The sequence below is a fragment of the Chiloscyllium punctatum genome, chromosome 30 (genome assembly GCF_047496795.1).
Source record: "Chiloscyllium punctatum isolate Juve2018m chromosome 30, sChiPun1.3, whole genome shotgun sequence".
NCBI lineage: Eukaryota > Metazoa > Chordata > Chondrichthyes > Orectolobiformes > Hemiscylliidae > Chiloscyllium > Chiloscyllium punctatum.
The window spans coordinates 16,304,349-16,323,016 of NC_092768.1; the positions used below are offsets into that span (position 1 = coordinate 16,304,349).

The 18,668-nt window shown below is 44.2% G+C and overlaps 1 protein-coding gene across 2 annotated transcripts in view; it reads right to left on the bottom strand.

Annotated features, from left to right (window-relative positions):
* Positions 1–18,668, bottom strand: part of LOC140455211 (uncharacterized) — a 128,786-nt gene that overhangs the window by 41,151 nt on the left and 68,967 nt on the right. For both annotated transcript variants that reach the window (XM_072549931.1, XM_072549929.1), the window contains exon 6: positions 18,046–18,174. In XM_072549931.1, the coding sequence (XP_072406032.1) occupies positions 18,046–18,174 (129 nt within the window). The remainder of the gene's footprint in view (positions 1–18,045; positions 18,175–18,668) is intronic.

The following is an 18,668-nucleotide window of genomic DNA, read 5'->3' on the forward strand; positions in this document are numbered from 1 at the left end:
TGGAGCATGAGATAGCTTTGACTGAGAAGATTAGGGTGAATCTAATTAGGTTCTTTGAGCATATTAAAGAAAAATGAATAACTAGAGAGAGAATAAGGCCCCTCAAGGACTGAAATGGACATGTTTGTGTAGAACTGCAGGAGATGGACGAGGCTCTCAATTAATATTTCTCCTCTGTGTTTACCATGGAGAAAGACGTGAAGACTTGGGAACTTGGGGGAGTTAGTGGTGATATCTTGGGGGCAGTCCATATCACAGTAGAGGAGGTGTTGGATGAATTAGAATGTACAATGGTGGATAAATCTGCTGATCCTGACCAGATATATCCAACAAACCTGTAAGAGGCTAGAGAAGAAATTGTGGGGGCCCTGGCTGATATTTTTGAAACATCATTAGCCATGGGGGTGGTCCCGGAAGACTGGAGAGTACAGAATGTTATGCCATTATTCAAGAAGGGCTGCAATGAAAAACCTGGGAACTACAGGCCAGTAGGTTTACCATCTGTGGTGGGCAAGTTACTTGAGAAGATTCTGAGAGAAAAGATATACATGCATTTGGAAAGAAAGGGTTTGATTATGAGTTAGTTTGGCTTTGTGCATGGGAGATCATGCCTCACAAATTTTTTTTAGAGTTTTTTGATGAAGTGACCAGGAAGGTTGATGAGGGCAGGGTTGCAGACATAGTCTACTTGGATTTCAGTAAGGCCTTTGATAAGATTCCACACGGTAAGCTGCTCTGGAAAGTTAGATCACATTGAATTCAGGGCGAGCTGGCAAATTGGACACAAAATTGGCTTGATAGTAGGAAGCAGAGGGTAATAGTGGAAGGATGCTTGTCGGACTGGAGGCCTGTGACAAGTGGAGTGCCTCAGGCGTTGGTGTTGAGCCCATTACTGTTTGTTATCTATATCGATGAATTGGATGAGAATGTACAAGGTATGATTCATAAGTTTACTGATGACACTAAAATAGGTGGTATCTTGAATAGTGGGGAAGGTTCTCAGAAATTGCAGCAGGACCTTGATCGGCTGGGGAAGTAGGCTGAGAACTGGCAAATGGAGTTTAATATAGAGGTCTTGCATTTTGGCAAGTCGGATCAAGTAGGAGCTTCATAATGAATGGTAGGGCTTAAGGAATGTAGTGGAACAGAGGGATCTTGGAGTTCAGATTCACAGTTCTCTAAAAGTGGAGTCACAGGTAGATAGGGCAGTGAAGAAGACTTTTGGCCTTCATCAGTCAGGGCACTGAATTTAGAAGTTGGGAAGTTATGTTGCAGTTATACAGAACATTGGTGAGGTCACATTTGGAGTACTGCTGTTCAGTTCTGGTCACCTTGTTATGGGAAGGTTATTATTAAAACTGGAGAAAGTGCATAAGAAATTTACAAGGATATTGCCTGGACTCAGTGGATCTGTGTTATAGGGAGAGGTTGGGCAAGCTGGGATGTTTTTCTTTCAAGTGTAGGAGAATGAGGAGGGATGTTATCAAGGTGTATAAGATCATGAGAGACATGAAAAAGGTGAATGCACTCAGTCTCTTTCACAGGGTTGAGAAATTGAGGACCAGAGAGCTTCAGGTTAAAGTTAGAGTGGAAATGAACCTGAGGGGCATTGTTTTTATGGAATGAGTTGCCAGTGAAAGTGGTTGAGGTGGGTACATAAACAACATTTAAAAGGTATTTGGACAAATATATGAATAGGAAGGGATTAGAAGGATATGGGGAGAAAGTGAGGACTGCAGATGCTGGAGATCAGAGCTGAAAATGTGTTGCTGGAAAAGCGCAGCAGATCAGGCAGCATCCAAGGAACAGGAGAATCGACGTTTCAGGCATGAGCCCTTCTTCAGGAATGAGGAAAGTGTGTCCAGCAGGCTAAGATAAAAGGTAGGGAGGAGGGACTTGGGGGAGGGGCGTTGGAAATGCAATAGGTGGAAGGAGGTCAAGGTGAGGGTGATAGGCTGGAGTGGGGTGGGGGTGGAGAGGTCAGGAAGAAGATTGCAGGTTAGGAAGGCGGTGCTGAGTTTGAGGGTTGGGACTGAGACAAGGTGGGGGGAGGGGAAATGAGGAAACTGGAGAAATCTGAGTTCATCCCTTGTGGTTGGAGGGTTCCTAGGCGGAAGATGAGGCGCTCTTCCTCCAACCGTCGTGTTGCTATGGTCTGGCGATGGAGGAGTCCAAGGACCTGCATGTCCTTGGTGGAGTGGGAGGGGGAGTTGAAGTGTTGAGCCACGGGGTGGTTGGGTTGGTTGGTCCGGGTGTCCCAGATGTGTTCTCTGAAACGTTCTGCAAATAGGCGGCCTGTCTCCCCAATATAGAGGAGGCCACATCGGGTGCAGCGGATGCAATAGATGATGTGTGTGGAGGTGCAGGTGAATTTGTGGTGGATATGGAAGGAACCCTTGGGGCCTTGGAGGGAAGTAAAGGGGGAGGTGTGGGCGCAAGGTTTGCATTTCTTGCGGTTGCAGGGGAAGGTGCCGGGAGTGGAGGTTGGGTTGGTGGGGGGTGTGGACCTGATGAGGGAGTCACGGAGGGAGTGGTCTTTTTGGAACGCTGTTAGGGGAGGAAAAGGAAATATATCCCTGGTGGTGGGGTCCGTTTGGAGGTGGCGGAAATGACGGCGGATGATACACTGTACGTGGAGGTTGGTGGGGTGGTAGGTGAGGACCAGTGGGGTTCTGTCCTGGTGGTGATTGGAGGGGCGGGGCTCAAGGGCGGAGGAGTGGTGAGTGGAGGAGATGCGGTGGAGGGCATCGTCGATCACGTCTGGGGGGATATTGCGGTCCTTGAAGAAGGAGACCGTCTGGGTTGTACGGTATTGGAACTGGTCCTCCTGGGAGCAGATGCGGTGGAGACGAAGGAATTGGGAATATGGGATGGCGTTTTTACAGGGGGCAGGGTGGGAGGGGGTGTAGTCTAGGTAGCTGTGGGAGTCTGTTGGTTTATAGTAAATGTCGGTGTTGATTCGGTCGCCCGAGATAGAAATGGAAAGGTCTAGGAAGGGGAGGGAGGAGTCTGAGAAGGATATGGGCCAAGTGAGGAAATGAGGTTCGTGTGGTCGGCATGGACCAGTTTGGGCCAAAGGACTTGTCTCAGTGCTGTAGGATTTTATGACTCTACATACATGAATGATGCAGATGAAAACGTGTGGGGAATGTTAAGCACATTTGCAGATGACACCAAAGTTTATGGAATAGTTAACAGTGAAGATGATTGTAGGTTTTAGGAAGATATAGATGGATTGATAAGATGGGTGGACCAGTGGCAGATAGTAATTAACACTGATAAGTTTGAGGTGATGCATTTTGGAAGAAGAAACAAGATTAGAGAGTATTTAATGAATGGCAGGACACTGGGTAGTTCAGAGGAACAGAGGGATCTTGGATAATAATTCACAGATCCCTGAAATCAGCAGAGCATGTGAATAAGGTAGTTACGTAGGCATATGGTACTCTTGCCTTCATAAGTTGTGGAATAGAGTATAACAGCAAAGAGGTAATACTGGAGTTGTACTGAGCATTGGTTAGGCCACAACTGGAGTATTGATTAGATTCCCTACAGTATGGATACAGGCCCTTCAGCCCAAAAAGTCCACACCGACCCTCGGAAGAGTAACCCACCCAGAAATATTCCCCCTACCCTATATTTACCCCTGACTAATGCACCTAACACTATGGGCAATTTAGCATTGCTAATTCACCCTAACCTGCACATCTTTGAATTGTGGAAGGAAACCCATGCAGACATGGGGAGAATGTGCAAACTGCACACAGTCGCCCGATATGGGAATTGAACCCGGGTCCCTGGCACTGTGAGACAGCACTGCTAACCACTGACTCACCGTGTCAGCCATGATGTGCAGTTCTGGTCACCGCACTACAGGAAGGATGCAAAATCACTACAGGAGGTTCACCAGAATGTTGCCTGGGATGGAGAAATTGAGCTATTAGAGCAGAGAGAACTGTTTGGGTGGAGTAGGGTGGGGGGGGAAGCATGACTGAGGTGTATAAGATTATGACAGGTATGCACAGTGTGAATAGAGACTGGGTGTTCCCTATGATTGAGGGGTCAATCATGAGAGGGCATAGTTTTAGGGTAAGGGGCAGGAGATTCAGAGGGGATTTGGGAAAAACAATTTTCACTCAGTGAATGGTGAGAATCTGGAGTGTACTGCCTGGGAAGGTAGTGGAGGCCAGAAACCTTACAACCTTTAAAAATATTTGGATGAGCACTTCAAATATCATAACATTCAAGGATATGGATGAAGAAACAAGATGAGGGAATACTTAATGCATGGCAGAACATTGGGTAACTCAGAGAAACAAAAGGATCTTGGAGTTTCACAGATCCCTGAAGTTGGTAGAGCACGAGAATAGAATAATTAAGTAGGTACATGGGGCACTTGCTTTCATCAGTCATGGTATAGAGTATAAATGCAAGGAGGTAATGTTGGGGTTGAGTTTGCTCCTATGTTCAAGGATGTGGGTTAGGTTTAATGCAGAAAATTGGGATTAGCACACTTTTAGTGACAAAAATGTTGATGCAGACTCAATGTGCTGAAGGGCCTATTCTGCGCTGTATGAATCTGTGAATCTAATCAATGAATGTACAAAAGGCAGTTTATAGGGTTCTTTCTGACAAGTAAGATCTGTGGAAGCAGAGGTGCTCTGGACACCAATCTCCAGAGCACTCAGCACCGAGCTTCTAAAGAAAACAGTCCAGAAAAATAGCTGAATCTGTGTCTGTGGATACTGGACCATAGAGACTAAAGCGCTAAGCTTGTAAGAAGACTGGCCAGAAATCTGGTGAAAACTGAGGGTACAGAAAACCCATACATTAATAGGAGAGAGTTCCAGAAACCAGTTACAGTGATTCCAACTGAACAAGGAGTATCTATAAAGTTACTATTAAGGGTAAAAATATGATTTTTAATTTCTGATATTGTAAAGAATTTGTTTCAAATTTGTGTCAAATGCAAGCAAGTTCATGATTTTCTCTTATGTGTTCAACTTTGATGTTCTTTTGTTAAAGTACGTTGTCAGTTACTTGCGAATATGTTCAGTGACTGACCACCACGATATACAAAGAGGAATTAAAAAATATATGGATCATCAAGTCAGATTTCTCTTTAGGGTCTGACCAGTACAGTATTCTCATTTGTTTGGATCATAACAACCCTTCCAATTTACTTGTGACAGGCACGAAAAACCAAATTATTTCCTGAGCAGACAGAATGACAAAAGATAATGGCATAAAACATAAATACTCCAAACTTGTTGACAACACAAAATTGGTCAGTATTGAGACAGTGTTGATGACAGCATATCAATAGATTAAGTGAACAGGTAAAGCTGTGGCAAATGGATTCCAAAATAAGCAAATCTGAGGTTAACCATTTCAGAGAATGGATAGATCAAGGTATTTTTCAAAAGGCACAATGTTAAATACAGTGAATGTTCTGTGGGTTTTGGGGATTCAGGTGCATAGCTCTTTAAAATGCCACAAACATTTGCAGAAAATAGTCAAGAAGGCTAATGGAATGCTGGCCTTCATATCTAAAGGGCTGGAGTACATGGATGCAAGTGTTATGCTGCAGTTATACAAAATCTGAGTTAGACCCATTTAGGATACTGTGAGTAAATCTGGGCACCACACCTTAGGAAGGATGTTTTAGCCCCTGAGAGAGTTCAATGCAGGTTTACAAGAATGATACCTGAACTTCAGGGGTTTTGAGAAGCAATTAGGCCTTTATTCTCTAGAATCTAGAAGGTTGGCGGGGTGATAGGGCTGAGGATGTTAGGCAGGCTTTCAGGGAGCTAGGTTGGAAGCTCAGAGTTAGAACAAACAGAGTTGTTGTCTCTGGTTTGTTACCCGTGCCACGTGATAGAGAGTCGAGGAATAGGGAGAGAGAACAGGGATGGTGCAGGAGGGAGGGATTCCAGTTTCTGGATAACTGGGGTTCTTTCTGGGGAAGGTGGGACCTCTATAAACAGGATGGTCTACACCTGAACCTGAGGGGCACCAGTATCCTTGGGGGGAGGTTTGCTAGTGCTCTTTGGGGGGGTTTAAACAAACTCTGCAGGGGCATGGGAACCTAGACTGTAGCTTTAGGGTGCAGGACCTGGAGTGTAGGGGGGTTAGGAACATGGCATCAATCTCAAAGGAGGGTGTCTGTAAACAGGAAAGTGGCTTGAAGTGTGTATACTTCAATGCAAGAAGTATACAAAATAAGGTAGGTGAACTTGTAGCGTGGGTTGGTACCTGGGATTTCGATGTTGTGGCTATTACGGAGACATGGGTAGAACAGGGACAGGATTGGCTATTGGCTTTCTATAGGTACGTCAGGAATAAAAGAATGACTCGGGTGGGAATAGGTCCAGTCAAGGATAGTAGTGGGAAGTTGCGTGTAGAGGCTGAAGAGATTGGGGAGAAACTGAATGAATACTTTTCGTCAGTATTCACTCAGGAACAGGACATTGTTGCCAATGTGAATACTGAGTCACAATTAATTAGAATGGACAGTTTTGAGGTATGTAGGGAAGAGGTGCTGGAAATTCTGGAAAGGGTGAAAATGGATAAGTCCCTTGGGCCTGATGGCATTTATCCTAGGTTTCTCTGGGAAGCAAGGGAGGAGATTGCAGAGCCATTGGCCTTGATTTTTATGTCCTCGTTGTCTACAGAAATAGTGCCAGAAGGCTGGAGGATAGCAAATGTGGTTCCCTTGTTCAAGAAGGGGAGTAGGGATAACTCTAGTAACTATAGGCCGTTGAGCCTCACTTCTGTTGTGGGCAAAGTCTTAGAGGGAATTGTAAGGGATAGGATTTATGAACATCTGGATAGGAATAATGTGATCAAGGGTAGTCAGCATGGTTTTGTAAAGGGCAGATCGTGCCTCACAAACCTTATTGAATTCTTTGAGAAGGTGACTAAGGAGGTGGACGAGGGTAAAGCGGTAGATGTGGTGTATATGGATTTTAGTAAGGCATTTGATAAGGTTCCCCATGGTAGGCTACTGCAAAAAATACGGAGGTATGGCATTGAGGGTGAGTTGGAGGTTTGGATCAGGAATTGGCTGGCTGGAAGAAGACAGAGGGTAGTAGTTGATGGCAAAGGTTCATCTTGGAGTGCAGTTACTAGCGGTGTTCCACAAGGATCTGTTTTGGGACCATTGCTGTTTGTCATTTTTATAAACGACCTAGAGGAGGGGTAGAAGGTTGGGTGAGCAAGTTTGCGGATGATATGAAAGTCGGTGGAGTTGTTGACAGTGAGGAAGGATGTGTCAGGTTACAGCGGGATATAGATAAGCTGCAGAGCTGGGCAGAAAGGTGGCAAATGGAGTTTAATGTGGATAAGTGTGAGGTGATTCACTTTGGTATGAGTAACAAAAAGATGGGGTACTGGGCTAATGGTCGGATACTTGGTCGTGTGGATGAGCAGAGGGATCTTGGTGTTCATGTACACAGATCTCTGAAAGTTGCCACCCAGGTAAATAGTGCGGTGAAGAAGGCATATTGCGTACTGGCTTTTATTGGTAGAGGAGTTGAGTTCCGGAGTCCTGAGGTCATGTTGCAGTTGTATAAGTCTCTGGTGCGGCCGCATCTGGAGTATTGTGTACAGTTTTGGTCGCCATACTATAGGAAGGATGTGGAGGCACTGGAACGGGTGCAGAGAAGGTTTTCCAGGATGGTGCCTGGTATGGTAGGATGATCATATGAGGAAAGGCTGAGGCACTTGGGGCTGTTTTCATTGGAGAAAAGAAGGTTTAGGGGAGATTTGATAGAGGTGTACAAGATGATTAGGGGTTTAGATAGGGTTGACCATGAGAACCTTTTTCCACGTATGGAGTCAGCTATTACGAGGGGGCATAGCTTTAAATTAAGGGGTGGTAGGTATAGGACAGAGGTTAGGGGTAGATTCTTTACTCAGCGAGTCGTGAGTTCATGGAATGCCCTGCCAGTAGCAGTGGTGGACTCTCCCTCTTTATGGGCATTTAAACAGGCATTGGATAGGCATAGGGAGGATAGTGGGCTAGTGTAGGTTAGGTGGGCTTGGATCGGCGCAACATCGAGGGCCAAAGGGCCTTGTCTGTGCTGTATATTTCTATGTTCTATGTTCTTTGTTCTAATCAAGGTCTTTAGTATATCAACAGGTAGATAAAGATAAATTATTCCTACTGGTTGAAGAGTGTAGAACAAGGGCATAGTTTGAGAGTTAGAGCCAGACCATTCAGGAAAGCACTTCTTCAAGCAAAGAGTACTCGAGGTTTAGGAAGTTCTTCCTCAAATGACAGTCGATGCTAATTCAATTACAAAGTTAAATCTGAGATCGATGAATTTTTATTAAGCAAGAGTATCAAGGAATATGGGCCTAAGGCAGACATATGGGATTAGGCCACAGACCAGCCATGATTTTATTTAATCTAGAGACAAAAAAATCTGCAGATGCTGGAATCCAAAGTAGGCAAGCAGGAAGCTTAAAGAACTCCACAAGTCAGGTAGTATCAGGAGGTGGAGAAGTTCAACATTTCAGGTGTAATCTCAGGTAATCCCATCACTGCCTGATACTGCCTGGCTTGCAATGATCTTATTGCATGGCAGCGAAGGTTCAAGGGGTTGAATGGCTAAGTCCTGGTCCCATGTTCCCATGTGATTGCTGAGGAAATTACCAGACCCCACATGCGCACTCTTACCATCAACAAATTACACTCTTAATCTGAAAGACTAATACATATACTGAAGCTACGTTACATTGTCAACACCAAACGCAGACTGGGTGACCATTTTGCGAACGCCCCCACTCTATAAAGGCATAGGGAATGCGAGATAACTAGAGAAATTGAGGCTCTGGTCAAGAAAAAGGAGTGACATGTCAGATATAGAAAACTGGGATTGTGTGGATCCCTAGAAAAGTATAAAAGCAACAGGAGTATACTCAAGAGGGCAAAAAGGGAACATGAGATAGCTTTGGTAAATAGGGTTATGGAAAATCCAAAGAGATTCTACAAAATACATTAAAGAGAAAAGAGTAACTCGGGAGAGATTTGGGCCTCTTAAAGATTAACAAGGTTGCTTATGGGTGAGATACTAGCTAAGTATTTTGTATAAGTGTTTACTGTGGTGATGAATATGGAAGTTAGAGAGCTTGTGAAAATAAATAATGACACCATTAACAGACTTGATCATCTTAAAACACGTAAAGGTGGATAAATCCCTGGGACATGATGAGGTGTACACCAGAACTTTGTGGGAAGCTAGGGAAGTGATTACTGGGCCCTTTGCTAAGATATTTGTATCATTGATAGCCACAGGAGAGGTGCCACTATTTAAGAAAGGTAGTAAGGAAATGGCAAAGAACTATAGACCAATGAGCCTGACATTGATGGTGGGCAAGTTGTTGGAAGGAATCCTGAGGGACAGGATGTAATGTATTTGAATAGGCAAGGACTGATTCGGGATCATCAACATGGCTTTGTGTGTGGGAAATCATGTGAGAAAAATTTAATTGAGTTTTTTAAAAAAAGTGATAAAGAAGATTGACAAAGGCAGAACAATGGACCTTGTATACATGGACTTCAGTGAGCTCTTCGACAAGGTTTCGGATGATAGACTGGTTTCCAAGGTTAGAGCACATGGAGTACAGCGAGAACTACAATTTGGATACAAAATTGACTTGAACGTAGGAGACAGAGAGTGGTGGCAGGGGGTTGCCTTTTGAACTGGAGACCCGTGACCAGCCACAAGGATTGGTTATGGATCCACTGATTTTTGTCATTCATATAAAGGAAATGGATGTGAATATAGGAGGTACAGTTAGTACCAAAATGACGCCAAAATCAATGGTGTAGTGGACAGTGAAGAAGGTTACCTCAGAGTAAAATGAGACCATGATCAGATTGGCCAATGGCCTGAGGAGTGGGAGATGGAGTTTAATTTAGAATTTGTATTTACAAATGAGAGGGACCGTATTGTTGAAGAGGAGAGTATGAAACGAACTGGTAAGCTAGAGGAGATACTTGTTAGGAAGGAAGATGTGTTGGGCATTTTGAAAAACTTGAGGATAGACAAGTCCCCCGGGCCTGACGGGATATATCCTAGGATTATGTGGGAAGCAAGAGAGGAAATTGCAGAGCCGTTGGCAATGATCTTTTCGTCTTCACTGTCAACGGGGGTGGTACCAGGGGACTGGAGAACGGCGAATGTTGTGCCCCTGTTCAAAAAAGGGAATAGGGATAGCCCCGGGAATTACAGGCCAGTTAGTCTTACTTCGGTGGTAGGCAAAGTAATGGAAAGGGTACTGAGGGATAGGATTTATGAGTATCTGGAAAGACACTGCTTGATTAGGGACAGCCAGCACGGATTTGTGAAGGGTAGGTCTTGCCTTACAAGTCTTATTGAATTCTTCGTGGAGGTGACCAAGCATGTGGATGAGGGTAGAGCAGTGGATGTAGTGTACATGAATTTTAGTAAGGCATTTGATAAGGTTCCCCAAGGTAGGCTTATATGGAAAGTCAGGAGGCATGGGATAGTGGGAAATTTGGCCAGTGGGATAGAGAACTGGCTAACTGGTCGAAGTCAGAGAGTGGTGGTAGATGATTAATATTCAACCTGGAGCCTAGTTACAAGTGGAGTTCTGTAGTGATCAGTTCTTGGTCCTCTGCTGTTTGTAATTTTTATTAATGACTTGAAAGAGGGAATCGAAGGATGGGTCAGTAAATTTGCAGATGATACGAAGTTGGTGGAGTTGTGGATAGTGAGGAGGGCTGTTGTCCCTTCAAAGGGACTTAGATATGATGCAGAGCTGGGCTGAGGAGTGGCAGATGGAGTTCAACCCTGTCAAGTGTGAGGTTGTCCATTTTGGAAGGACAAATAAGAATGCGGAATACAGGGTTAACGGTAGGGTTCTTAGTAAGGTGGAGGAGCAGAGGGATCTTGGGGTCTATGTTCATAGCTCTTTGAAAGTTGCCACTCAGGTGGATAGAGCTTGTGAAAAGGCCTATGGTGTATTAGCGTTCATTAGCTGAGGGATTGAATTCAAGAGTCGTGAGGTGATGTTGCAGCTGTACAGGACTTTGGTTAGGCCACATTTGGAGTACTGTGTGCAGTTCTGGTCGCCTCACTTTAGGAAAGATGTGGAAGCTTTGGAGAGGGTGCAGAGGAAATTTACCAGGATGTTGCCTGGAATGGAGAATAGGTCGTACGAGGATAGGTTGAGAGTGCTAGGCCTTTTCTCATTGGAACGGCGAAGGATGAGGGGTGACTTGATAGGGGTTTATAAGATGATCAGAGGAATACATAGAGTAGACAGTCAGAGACTTTTTCCCCGGGTACAACAGAGTGTTACAAGGGAACATAAATTTAAGGTGAAGGGTGGAAGGTATAGGGGGGATGTCAGGGGTAGGATCTTTACCCAGAGAGTGGTGGGGGCATGGAATGCGCTGCCTGTGGGAGTGGCAGAGTCAGAATCATTAGTGACCTTTAAGCTGCAATTGGATAGGCACATGGATAGGTGCTTAAGTTAGGACAAATGTTCGGCACATCGTGGGCCGAAGGGCCTGTTCTGTGCTGTATTGTTCTATGTTCTATGTTCTATGTAGATAAATGTGAGATGATGCATTTTGGAAACGCAAGTCAGGGCATGACTTATACATTTAATGGTAATGTCATAGGGAGTCTTGCCAAATAAAAAGACCTTGGGGTGCAAGTTCATAGCTCCTTGAAAGTGGAGTCGCAGGTAGACAGGGTAGTGAAGATAATGTTTGGGACGCTTACCATTATTGGTCAGTGCATTGAATATAGAAGCTGGGCAGTCATGTTGTGGCTGTACAGGACATTAGCAAGGCTGCTTTTGGAATACTGCATTCAGTTCTAGTCTCCCTGCTATAGGAAACTTGAAAGGGCTCAGAAAAGACTTACAAGGATGTTACCAGAGTTAGAGAGTTTACATGATAGGGAGAGGCTGAATTGGCTGGGACTATTTTCCTTAGAGCATCAGAGGCTGGGGGTGACCTTATAGAGGTGTATAAAATCATGAGGGGCACAGTTAGGATAAATAACCAAGGTCTTTTCCCCAGAGCAGAAGAGTCCAAAACAAGAGGGCATAGGTTTAAGCAGAGAATGTAAAGATTTAAAAGGGACCTAAGGAACAAAGTTTTAAAACATAGAACAGTACAGCACAGTACAGAGCCCTCATATCCACAATGTTGTGCAGAGCATTTATCTTAATCTAAGAACAACCTAAACTACACAATCCCCAATTTACTGCCGTCCATGTGCTTCTGTGTTTTCACGGCAGTTCAAGTATGGAATGAGCTGTCAGACGAGGTGGGGGAGGCTGGTACAATTAAAAGGCATCTGGATGGATATACGAATAGGAAGGGTTAAGAAGGATATGGACCAAATACTGGCAAATGGGACGAGATTAATTTAAGATATCTGGTTGGGGAGGATTAATTGGATCGAAGGGTCTGTTTCAATGATGTAACACTCTATGACTAATGACATGATTCGATGAAAGGCTTTTGATCCCTTGTAGTTCTCTACACCTAGGGGCTGTGGATGCTCCTTGAATGTCTTTACGGCTGGGAAAGACAAAGTTTTGACCTCTCAGGGAATGGAAAATATGGTAGCAGGCAAGAAAGTTGAGGCAAATATTTAATCAGGAGGAAGGGTTTCAGGTTTATGGATAATTGGGGCTCATTCTGGGGAAACGGGGACCTCTACAAACAGGACTTGAACCAGAGGGGTACTAATATCCTGGGTGGGAAATTTGCTAGTTCTATTCAGGTGGGTTTAAACTTGCTCAGCAGGGGAATGGGAACCCGTGGTGTAGTTCCAGTTCACAGGAGGATGTGAGCAGGGAGGACATGGACAGGATTTCACAGTCACAGGAATGTGCTGGCAGACAGCAAGCTGGTTTGAAGTGTGTCTACTACAATGCCAGGAGTATCCGGAATAAGGAATGTGAGCTTGCAGCATGGATAGGTACCTGGGACTTCGATGTTGTGGCCATTTCAGAGACATGGATAGAGCAGGGTCAGGAATGGATGTTGCAGGTACCAGCATTTGGATCTTTCATTAAGATCGGGGAAGGTGCTAAAAGAGGGGGAGGTGTGGCTTTGTTAGTCAAGGATGGTGTAACAGTGGCTGAAAGACCTTTTGACTTATTTTGCATCAGTATTTACTGTGGAAAAGGACATGGAAGATATGGAATGTAGGGAAATAGATGGTGACATCTTGAGAAAAACGTCCATATTACAGAGGAGGAAGTGCTGGATGTCTTGAAACACAGAGCTGGATAAATCCCCAGGACCTGATCAGGTGTACCCTAGAACTCTATGGGAAGCTGGGGAAGTGATTGCTGGGCCTCTTGCTGAGATTTTTGTATCATCGATAGTCACAGGTGAGGTGCCAGAAGACTGGAGGTTGGCTAATGTGGTGCCACTGTTTAAGAAGGGCGGTAAGGACAAGCCAGGGAATTATAGACCAGTGAGCCTGACCTCAGTGGTGGGCAAGTTGTTGGAGGGAATCCTGAGGGACAGGATGGACATGTATTTGGAAAGGCAAGGACTGATTAGGGATAGTCAACATGACTTTGTGCATGGGCAATCATGTCTCACAAACTTGATTGAGTTTTTTGAAGAAGTAACAAACAGGATTGATGAGGGTGGAACGTTAGATGTGACCTATATGGACTTCAGTAATGCGTTCGACAAGGTTTCCCATGGTAGACTGGTCAGCAAGGTTAGACCTCACAGAATACAGGGAGAAGTAGCCATTTGGAGATAGAACTGGCTCAATGTTAGAAGACAGAGGGTGATGGTGGAGAGTTGTTTTTCAGACTGGAGACCTGTGACCAGTGGAGTGCGACAAGGATCGGTGCTGGGTCCTGAACTTTTCATCATTGATATTAATGATTTGGATAGGAGCATAAGAGGTATAGTTAGTAAGTTTGCAGATGGCACCATATTTGGAGGTGTAGTGGACAGCGAAGAGAGTTACCTCAGATTACAACAGGATCTTGATCAGATGGGCCAAAAGGGCTGAGAAGTGGAAGATAGAGATTAATTCAGATAAGTGCGAGGTGCTGTATTTTGGGAAAACAAATGTGAGCAGGACGTGGAGTGTTGCTGAACAAAGAGACCTTGGAGTGCAGGTTCATAGCTCCTTCAAAGTGGAGTCGCGGGTAAATTGGATAGTGAAGAAGGCATTTGGTATGCTTTCCTTTATTGGTATTGAGTATTGAGTACAGGAATTGGGAGGTCATGTTGCAGCTGTACAGGACACTGGTTAGGCCGCTGTTGGAATATTGCGCGCAATTCTGGTTTCCTTCCGATCGGAAAGGTGTTGTGAAACTTGAAAGGGTTCAGAAAAGATTTACAAGGATGTTGCCAGGGTTGAAAGATTTTAGATTAAATTAGATTCCCTACAATGTGGAAACAGGCCCTTCGGCCCAACAAGTCCACACCAACCCTCCGAAGAGTAATGCACCAAACACTACGGGCAATTTAGCATGGTCAATTCACCTAACCTGCACATCTTTGGACTATGGGAGGAAACCCACGCAGACACAGGGAGAATATGCAGACTCCACACCAACAGTCGCCTGAGATTGGAATTGAACCCCAGACCCTGGTGCTGTGAGGCAGCAGTGCACACCACTGAGCCACCGTGCCAAGTTTGCAGATGACACCAAAATTGAAGGTGTAGTGGACAGCGAAGAAGGTTACCTCAGATTACAGGGAGAGGCTGAATAGGCTGGGGCTGTTTTCCCTGGAGCGTTGATGGGTGACCTTGTAGAGGTTTACAAAATTATGAGAGGCATGGATAGGGTAAATAGACAAAGTCTTTTCCCTGGGATCGGGGAGTCCAGAACTAGAGGGCGTAGATTTAAGGTGAGAGGGGAAATATATAAAAGAGACCTAAGGGTGAACATTTTCACGCAGTGGGTGGTACATGCATGGAATGAGCTGCCAGAGGATGTGGTAGAGGCTGGTACAATTGTAACATTTAAAAGGCATTTGGATGGGTATATGAATAGGAAGGGTTTGGGGGGATATGGGCCAGGTGCTGGCAGGTGGGACTGGATTGGGTTGGGATATTTAGTCGGCATGGACGGGTTGGACCGAAGGGTCTGTTTCCATGCTGTACATCTCTATGACTCTATGACTCATCTAGTGAGGTAGTATGGGCTGAGTTTAGAAACAGGAGCGGAGAGGTCACACTGCTGGGAGCTTTTTATAGGCCTCCGTAGAGTTCCAGAGATGTGAAGGAGAGGATTGGCAAATCAATTCTGGGCAAGAGTGAAAGGATCAGGGTGGTCATTATGGGGGACTTTAACTTCCCCAACATTGACTGGAAATGCTATAACACTAGTGCGTTGGATGGATCCTTTTTTGTCTCATGTGTGCAGGAGGGCCAATAAAAGGGGAGGTCACACTGGATGTAGTACTTGGTAATGAACCAGGCCAGGTGTTTGATTAAGTGATAGGTGAGCACTTTGGACAGAGTGACCATAATGTGATTACGTTTAGTTCAGTGATGGTAAGGGATAGGTACATGCCACACCGCAAGAGTTATAGATGGGGGAAGGGCAATCAAAACGCGATTAAGCAAGACTTAGGAGGCATAGAATGAGGTAGCAAAATGCAGGGGATGGGGACAATTGAAATGTGGAGCTGGTTTAAAGAACAGATATTGCATGTCCTTGATAGGTGCGTCCCTGTCAGGCAGGGAGGAAGAAGGAAGCATGGTTTACTAAAGAGATTGCATCTCTTGTTAAGTGTAAAATGGAGGCTTATGTGACAATGAGACGAGATGGTTCGGATGAGGTGATGGAGAGTTACAGAATAGCTAGGAAGGATTTAAAGAGAGAATTAGGAAGAGCAAGGAGAGGACATGAACAGTCTTTAGCAAATAGAATAAAGGAAACCCCTAAAGCGTTCTATTGATCGGTGAGGAATAAAAGGATGAATCAGTAGGAATAGGGCCTGTCAAAGACAGAAGTAGGAAGTTGTGTGTGGATCCTGTGGAGATCGGAGAGGTGTTAAATGAATATTTCTCAAGTGTTTTCACTCAGGAAAAGGAGAATATTGTAGAGGAGAAGACTGAGATATGGGCTATTAGACTTGAAAGGATTGAGGTTAGTAAGGAGGGGGTGTTATCAATTCTAGAAGGTATGAAAGTAGATTAGTCCCCTGAGCCGGATGGGATTTTTCTGAGAATTCTCTGAGAAGCTCGGGAGGAGATAGCCAAGCTTTTGGCATTGATCTTTGAGTCCTCACTGTCTACAGGTTTAGTACCAGAGGACTGGAGGATTGCAAATGTTGTGCCCTTGTTCAAGAAGGGCAGTAGAGATGACCCAGGTAATTATAGACCAGTGAGCTTTACGTCTGTTGTAGGAAAAGTTTTGGAGAGAATTATAAGAGATAGGATTTATAATCATCTAGCAAGCAACAATTTGATTGGAAATAGTCAACACAGATTTGTCAAGGGCAGGTCATGTCTAACCAACCTCATTGAGTTTTCTCAGAAGGTGGCCAAACTTGTGGATGAGGGAAGGGCACACATGGTATAATAAGGTTCCACATGGTAGGCTAATGGAGAAAATGTGGAGGCATGGGATTGAAGGTGATTTAGCAGTTTAGATTAGAAATTAGCTTTCTGAAAGAAGGCAATGAGTGGTGGTTAATGTAAAATATTCAGCCTGGAGTCCGGTTACCAGTGATGTGCCATAAGGATCTGTTTTGAGACCACTGCTGTTTGTCATTTTTATAAACGACTTGGACGCAGGCATAAGCGGATGGGTTAGTAAGTTTGCAGATGATACTAAAGTCAGTGGATTGGTGGACAGTGTGGAATAATGTTGGAGGTTGCAGAGAGACTTGGATAAACTGCAGAATTGGGCTGAAAGATGGCAAATGGAGTTTAATGCAGATAAATGTGAGGTGACTCACTTTGGGTAGAATAACAGGAAGGCAGAATACTGGGTCAATGGAAAGATTCTTGGTAGTGTGGATGTGCAGAGGGATCTTGGAGTCCAGGTACATAGATCCCTGAAAGTTGTCATCCAGGTGGATAGTGCTGTTAAGAAGGTATATGGTGTGTTAAGTTTCATTGGTGGAGGGATTGCGTTCTCGAGCCGTGATATCATGCTGCAACTATACAAAATGCTAGTGCGGCCTCACTTGGCGTGTTGTGTACAGTTCTGGTCGTCCCATTACAGGAAAGATGTGGAAGTAATGGAAAGGGTGCAGAGGAGATTTACCAGGATGTTGTGTGGTCTGGACCAAAAGTCTTTTGAGGAAAGGCTGAGGGACTTGGGTCTGTTCTCACTGGAGAGAAGAAGGCTTAGAGGGGATTTGATAGAGACATACAAGATGATCAGAGAATTAGATAGGGTGGACAGTGAGAGTCTTTTTCCTAGGATGATAGCCTCTGCTTGTACAAGGGGACATAGCTGCAAATTGAGAGGTGACAGATTTAAGACAGATGTCAAAGGCAGGTTCTTTACTCAGAGAATGGTAAGGGCAAGGAATGCTCTGCTTGACAACGTAGTTAACTCAGCCACATTAGGGGCATTTAAACAGTCCTTGGATAAGCATTGAATGATGATGATGGGATATTGTAGAGTGATGGGCTGAGATTAGCTCACAGGTTGGCGCAACATTGAGGGCTAAAGGGCCTGTTATGCGCTGTATTGTTCTATGTTCTATAATTGCATGAAATGATGTTCCTTTCTCTCTTGTTTTTATAAGTGCACCTGACCAATCTTTGGGATAACTGAGAATGTTGATTAAGACAGTGCAGTCAATGTTGCACCTCTGCACTTTTGGAAGTTTTTTGACAAAATACCACACTCCTGTTTTAAGAAGATCACAATGCATGGAACGAAAGAGAAAGTGTGGTATGAACATAAAATTGCCTTAATGTTAAGAAACAGGGCTGGTGATGGTTGAATGCTTTTAATGGTTTCCTTTTAGGCTCAGTTTTGAGCCCTTTCAAGTTTTATAAACAAACTTAGCATATAGACCAGCATGAAGAAGTTTAAACTTACGTTTCCTGAGTAAAAATGAACCTATGTCATCCCTGTATGGATGGAGGTAAAGGAATACAATATAGCCAGTCAATCCCAAGACCATGCAAAATACCATCCCTGAAATCACTCGAAATGTTACTGAAATATCTGGAAAAGGGCAAAAGAAAGGCAACAATGAAAAATCATGTGAAATTAGCTTTACATATATATTTTCAATGTTATTTTCAAATATATTCATAGCTCAGAGTATATTAATTGCTTCCCAATACAACAATCAATAATGTAACATAATTTCCCCAACCTGTGAGTCTTTAAGTGGAATTCCTCACTGGACCACTAAATTCAGGTCCTTTTAACAGCTTATTTTGTCCGGTGGGAAAGGTCGTGGTGTACTGTTTCTACACTAATGACATAGAGCTTCAAACTAATGCTCCAGGAACATGGGCTCAAATCCCACCAAGGCAGATGATAAAATTTAAATTCAATAAAAACAAATCCAGACTTAACAATTAACCACTACTGATTGTCATAAAAAAAACTCATCTGGTTCACTAATACTCTTTAGGGAAGGATATCGGCCATCCTTGTGGTCTGGCCTCAATGTGATTCCAGATCCACATCAATGGGGATGACTCTTAACT